This window comes from Psammomys obesus, unplaced genomic scaffold (assembly GCF_907164565.1).
Source record: "Psammomys obesus unplaced genomic scaffold, mPsaObe1.curated_primary_1811, whole genome shotgun sequence".
Lineage (NCBI taxonomy): Eukaryota > Metazoa > Chordata > Mammalia > Rodentia > Muridae > Psammomys > Psammomys obesus.
This window is the reverse complement of record NW_026592118.1, coordinates 6006781-6013116: the sequence shown is the minus strand read 5'-3', so window position 1 is coordinate 6013116 and position 6336 is coordinate 6006781. Positions and strand designations below refer to the sequence as shown.

At 49.8% G+C, this 6336-nt stretch overlaps 1 protein-coding gene across 1 annotated transcript; it reads right to left on the bottom strand.

The window, feature by feature from the left end:
* Nucleotides 1-842: 842 nt before the first annotated feature.
* On the bottom strand, nt 843-2876 carry Atoh1 (atonal bHLH transcription factor 1). The gene has a single exon (XM_055612914.1). The coding sequence runs from the start codon at nt 2695-2697 to the stop codon at nt 1645-1647; it is 1053 nt and encodes a 350-aa protein (XP_055468889.1). The 5' UTR covers nt 2698-2876; the 3' UTR covers nt 843-1644.
* Nucleotides 2877-6336: the final 3460 nt, after the last annotated feature.

Genomic DNA, 6336 nt, shown 5'->3' with positions numbered 1-6336 from the left:
TCTGGCAGACTATCCTGGATGCTTTAGTCTAATGAACAGCTTCCACACCTAAATCAGCCAATCAGATTCACTGTAAAAGTTTCCATTCAACCCCTTACACATTCTACATTAGCTTTCCTAAGGTCGAAGACCCTCAGAATAGACTCCTGTCCCATATGGACACCTGGGAGCGTCATAGCTCACTTAAGTTCAGCACCTGACTTTAGAATGTGGTTGACTGGGTTATTCTGGGTGTGTGTGTGGGGGGGGGTAGAGGCAAATGCCATCTCTGTGTTGGAAGACTTGAGTTTGAAAAGAAAAACTTCATTTAAGGGCAGCAATAGGAAAGCAACGGCCACACTTCTAGCTCCTAACTGTTGAGCCAGTGGTTGCCAAACTATCTTTCCACTCAAGTTCTTTTCCATTGTCCCCTTTCCTTCTTGTACACATGCCTCCCCTCAGAGATTGTGAGTTGTTTCGTGTACCTGAAAAAGTTTTCAGCTAATTTTCGAGAGTGTAAATAGGTAATCTCAATGCCATTCAGCAGCAGGGACCAGAGCCGTGGAGACCTAAGGTGCTGGCTCCTCCAGGAGACCATTGACTCTAGAAGGACACTGAAAGATCCTGTCCACCCACCCTGCAAAGCTGGATGCATGTGACCTCGCAATTTATCGGTGTGCCCAATGCTACTTGAAGGTAGGAGGTTTGTAACCGTCTTCCAAAGCAGCCAATCTCATAATGTCTACACGCTCATTTTCCAGTTACAGGTACTGTTTTACTGGAATAAAAAACGTGACAACTAAAAGGTAGTTTTCAAGTTTATTTTGTCACTTGTAAAAGCATACATAAAACGATGGCAACTGGATTTGCTAAATCAAAATAAAACGATCTCGGGTAGAAAATGTAAAAAAAACAAAACAAAAAACAAAAAACAAAACCTAAAGAAAAACCAAATAAGTAGAAATGGGTCAAAATACTCAATAATAAATACGTTTTTCTAATGTTAACAAAGCAAAATAAAATTGACCAAATACCTTTGACACTACATATATACTTTTAAAATTTTCACTTGTGAAAACAAACGCTTGCAAAGAGTTTAAGGATTTTTGAGTGGCTGTATTTAAAATCAAAAGTTGGTTTGCAATTGGCAGTTGAGTTTCTTCAAGGCAGCGCAACTGCCAGCGATGGAGTGCGCGTGTGTGTTCTGGGTCCGCGAGACACACTGGACGTTTACGCCCGACAGAGACATCTGCCCCGGTGCTCGTACAGCTCAGTAGTCCACGTTCCGCAAAGCACCGAAAGCGGCTCTTAAGGCGCTGGGGGAAACTTGTTCACCGCAGAGTGGGACCTGCACTAGAGGACGGACGCCCAGGGTGTAAAACAAATGAACACCCGGAGCAGACACAGAGAGATGACATTTTAGCAGCGTGTTGGCAGCATGGACTATAAAACGATGCCAGGTAAAGGTACATATAACGGTACAGAGTAAGCGAAGGTGGGGGACAGGGTTTGCAAGAGCCGCGGCCTGCTCAAGTCACGCCGTTGCAGAGCAGACTAACGACGGTCACCTGGGAGCGAGTTAAAGGGCGCGGGGGTATTTGCGCGGGCCGCCCGCGGACGGGGAAGGGCGTTTGGTTGTGTCAGTTTTCGGGGGGCTGCGCCTTCCTAACTGGCCTCGTCAGAGTCGCTGTAGTGAGAGCGGGGGGAGAACTCTCCGTCGCTCCGGTGGGACCTGGGAGACGTTTTGCTACTGTCCTCCTGTACTGGCTGCAGGATGCTCGCGGGCAGCGAAGGCGACAGGTCCTTCGGTGCCATCATCGCCGTCAGGGCCCGGCCCTCGAAAGCCGGGAAGTGCAGCGCGTCCAGCTGCACCGAGTAACTCCCGGCGGAAGCGGGGGCCGAGAAGCGAGTCCGGCAAGCCCCGGGTGGGGTCGGCCTGGGGCCCCCTCCCGGGGCCGGCTGGGCCGCCGCCGCCGGGGCGCCCGCGCCGCCTTCGTAGGGGGCGGCGGCGCGAAGGTGGTGGTGGTCGTTCTTGCAGGGGGCCGCGGGCGGCGGCGGCTGCTCTCCGACGCCGGGAGCCTGCAGCAGCTCGGAGAGCGCGTTGATGTAGATCTGGGCCATCTGCAGGGTCTCGTACTTGGACAGCTTCTTGTCGTTGTTGAAGGACGGGATAACGTTACGCAGCTGGTCGAAGGCGTGGTTCAGCCCGTGCATCCGGCGCCGCTCCCTGGCGTTCGCGGCCAGCCGCCTCTGCTTCTGCACCCCGTTCACCTGTTTGCTGGAAGGCGCTCGCTGGCGGCCGCAGCCCAGCTCGTCCACCGCGACCCCGCCTTTCAGCTTGCACAGCTGCTCCCGCACCTTCACGGGCCCGGGGCTCTTGCTCAGGCCCCCGCAGCCGCTTCTCCTTACCAGCTCGCCTGGGCTGTCAGCCTCGTCCCGGGGCGCCGCCGCCTCGGAGGCACCCAGCTCGGGAGAATGCAGCAGATACTGGGCGGCGCGTGCCGTGCAGAGGCCCTGTAAAGCGGGAGTCAGCCAGGCGCGTGGGTCGGTGCTGTCCAGGAGGGACAGCTCCGCCGGGTAGACGGGATGCTCTCTCGCCTGCAGGGGAGCAGGTGGCTGCGGCGGCAGCTGCGGGAGGTGGTGAGGCTGGGGATGGCGAGGGTGGTCCCCCAACTCTTTCACCTCGGCCCACTCTTCCGCATGCAGCAGGCGGGACATCGCACTGCAGTGGCTCGGAGGTGCCCTGTCAGAGTTGGTGCTGGCAACCCAGTTCGGCGAAGGGAAAAAAAAGCCCCAAACAACAACAAAAACCTTCCTGCTCTCTCGTGCGATGTCTGATTTTTTTTCCCCCTCCTCCTTCTCGACCCTCCCCCTCTTACTCGGAGATCACACACCGGGTCGCGTGCAACGAAGCTTCTCCGGTTGCCGAAGGCGCTGCGCCCCTTTAAAAAGCGGCACGCGCCAGAGTGTCTCCCCCGGCTCCCCTCCCATCCCCCTCCCTGCGCCAGTCGCGTGTCTGCTCAGTCAAAGAAGGGGGCGGGCGGGCGCGTGCGAGGAGCCAATCAAAGAGTTTTTACACCCAGAGAAAAGTTACTGTGTGCTGAGGGCTCACGCTCCAGCTCAGAAAAAAATTTCCCCTCCAACCCTCCAGTAAGTCCGGGAAATTCATATGTTAATTGCCGGGCTGTAATTCGACTCCTGAGGGTGTCACCTCCCGGGCCGCAGGGGTGCGGGACGAGGGGGAGGGGCGGGCTCCCGGCTGGCGTCCGAGCGGCCCCGGCTCTGAAGCGCGCCGGGGTTGGTGGCTCCCGGCCAGGCTGGACGCGCCTGGAGCCTTCAGGCCACCAACCTGCCCTGAGCTCCTTCCAGGCCTGGATCACAGCTCTCACGAACTCGTAAAATGCAAAGTGATAGAAACACAGCATCGTGTGATAGAAATAGAGTGTAAGTGTGTATAAAGCTCTTAGCTAGTGCACATTTAATCGTGAAAGTGTTAAGTGGCGTCTCATAGAAAATCAGAACAAGGTGAAACCCATTCGCGTCTGGGAACAACTTCTTCCTCTTCCTCTTCTTCTTCTTCTTCTTCTTCTTCTTCTTCTTCTTCTTCTTCTTCTTCTTCTTCTTCTTCTTCTTCTTCTTCTCCTCCTCCTCCTCCTCCTCCTCCTCCTCCTCCTCCTCCTCCTCCTTCTTCTTTTAATTTTACCACGTCTGTGTCTCTTGGTCCATATCGTACTTGGATTCTTTATGTGGACTTTATTTATTTATTTTTTAGTAGAAAGTAAAACTGAAGTATAGTTAAGACATACCCAAATTGGGATTGCCCGGGCCCTTTGGAGCGAGTTCCTCAGCGCCAATTAGGGTCGCAGTGTGCGAACAGCTCTGCGCAGCGGTTACCGCGCTTGGGCTGAGGCAGCTCAAGGGATCATGCAAACCGTTTCCACACTCACAGCGTAGGACTCCTAAAGGCAGAGCCACGGGAGGCTGCTGGAATTAGCGCAAAGGTCCTTCAGTTCTCTGTGATTCTGGGCATTTCGAAATTGCTGCGTTTGGAGGCCCGGCTTACCAGTGCGCGTGGCTCCTTGCGCAAACGCCCAGAAACCACAGTCTCCCCACCTGTCCGGCTCTGTTTAGTTAGGGTGTGCACTCCCTCTATAAACCGCTCCCGTCCCACCGCTCTAGCCCTCTGCCCGGGCTTTCACCACCAAGAGCCAATCAGAAGCTCCCTGGCCCGGGACACGCCCCAGCTTGCGCCCTGTGTTCTCCTGCTCTGGGCTCTCTTCTCTGTCGCCTCCAGGGTACCCGTGTGGGTGGTAACAGTGGCTGGTGCTTTCGATTTTCAACCTGATTGCTATCCTGGGAGGACTTTTCGTTCTCTTGCAAATGGTAACTCAGAAAGGTCCCTGGAACCTGTCTTTTCAGGGTCCAGTGCCTTTGAAATGTTCCGCTAGAGGGACTTGATCCAACCTGTGAGCTCGCTGTTCGAAGTTTTTCAGCAAACTAGTGTGTGTATTTCAACAAGATAGAGAAGGACAGAAGAGATTTCAAAATTAAGCGTGATACTTCCGTCTACACCGGTTTCTTTCCTTCAAACTTAAGGAACAGTCATGGGCCTTCAGATACTGACAGATAATGATCAGTGGAGCACTTTTCTTAAAGAATTTAAGCTCTGCTGAAATAAATATGCTAACTATAGACAGGCAAACCCAGAAACACCCCAAACATAAAGGAGATCAATGACAATAAAGGAAAAGAAAAGGTCATGTCTTTTTTCTTTGGAGGGTAAACATTCTCTGGTATTTTGGAGACTGGCTTGGGTACTGTTGAAGTCAACCAAGGATGCTCTTAGTGTACCGAACTTGAACCGTCACGGACAACCTAGAAAGCAAGACTTTTCCGTAACTGGGGTACCCGGCATGACCATGTGTGTATAAGAAAGGCAGCAGTAACAGCTAAGCCTGGACAGGTGAGGAATCCATTATTAAGGCTTTCTTCCTCTTTTGGTGACTTCCGAACTCTGCCAGCTAAAAGGTAGAAGTTTTTCACCAGATATCACTACCAAATGTGTAGGATGCTCAAACTTCCTTGGACTTCTATCCTCCAGACATTTTATTTGCACTTTAAATTTAACCACAAAACTTCAACTTACCTATTTTCGTATATGCTCAGACAGATTTAAGGACTATAGACAAATATTTGTGCAACGCCTTTTCTATCATTTGTCTTAATTTATCAGATTTACATAACACTCATAGAATTTCTTTTTAAAGAGCAAAATCTCGATTTTGGTGTGAAGAAATAGATTATTTTAGGATTTCTAGGGACTGTGTGCATATTTCTGTAATTAGTGGCAGGGTGTTTCTTTGGCCCTTGACAATTGATCCGTTCCTGTTCCTCTTCGCTTTCCCCTTCTCTCCCAGTAGGTGCTGAGGGACTGTGTACACTGCTTAATGTGAACAGAATGTCCCTGGGGATGTCTATGAGCGGGAGGGGGGGTGTCAAAACTCGGCATGGACTGAATATTCATGGGCCTCCCACGGTTCAATAACAGCTTAGCTTGAAGCCTTCTCTCTGTGTGTGGACACCAGATTAGTTACAAAAAGTTGATGAAATAAAGTATTTGAGAAAAATGTCAGTAGATTATCGTTATCAGAGATCTAGTTATAAATATGGAAATCGACAAGCTGTTGTGTTGGGTTAAAATTTGAGATTTTTTTTAATTTCAAGTTTTGAGTACACATGAATAAATGGCGTATAAGTAGACACAAATAAAAGTGTGATAAGTGCATCTAGGTGTGTCTTTAAGTATAGTATTTTTAGTCTCAGAGCATGGCATCAGCCATGAACATATCCAATCAAACCTGAAGTTTCCAAACAGGAACCAGGATTTTTGGAAGACTAGGTTTCCAGAGATAAAATAGGAAGAAAACACACACACACACACACACACACACACACACACACATACACAAAGGGAGTGCTTAGAGAATGATGGAGACATGACAAAAAAATCACAGAAGCCTACTTCAAGCAGTCTTTAACAACAGCACACAGGACAATTTCAGTATCAAATAAGGATGATGGTAAATTACCTAAACATTTGCAAAATGGGATCTATAAATTATTAATACGAACAGAGTAAATGAGTTCATTGAATGCTTGTTAAGTACTATTTGCAGTGTAGTACTTTTTTAAAAGGAAAAAAAATGTTGATCCTATCACTGAGGACTTTCATATCACCTTAATTACATGATGGAAGTTCCCATCACCAACAATATAGAAACAAACTTATTTGGCATTTGCTGGGATTCAAAATGCCTATTTTGGAAAATAGGTAAAACCAACTGAGAGAAAACATTA

Coding starts and splice junctions, on each gene's coding strand:
- Atoh1 (XM_055612914.1), bottom strand. CDS start 2,697: ATGTCCCGCCTGCTGCATGCGGAAGAGTGGGCCGAGGTGAAAGAGTTG.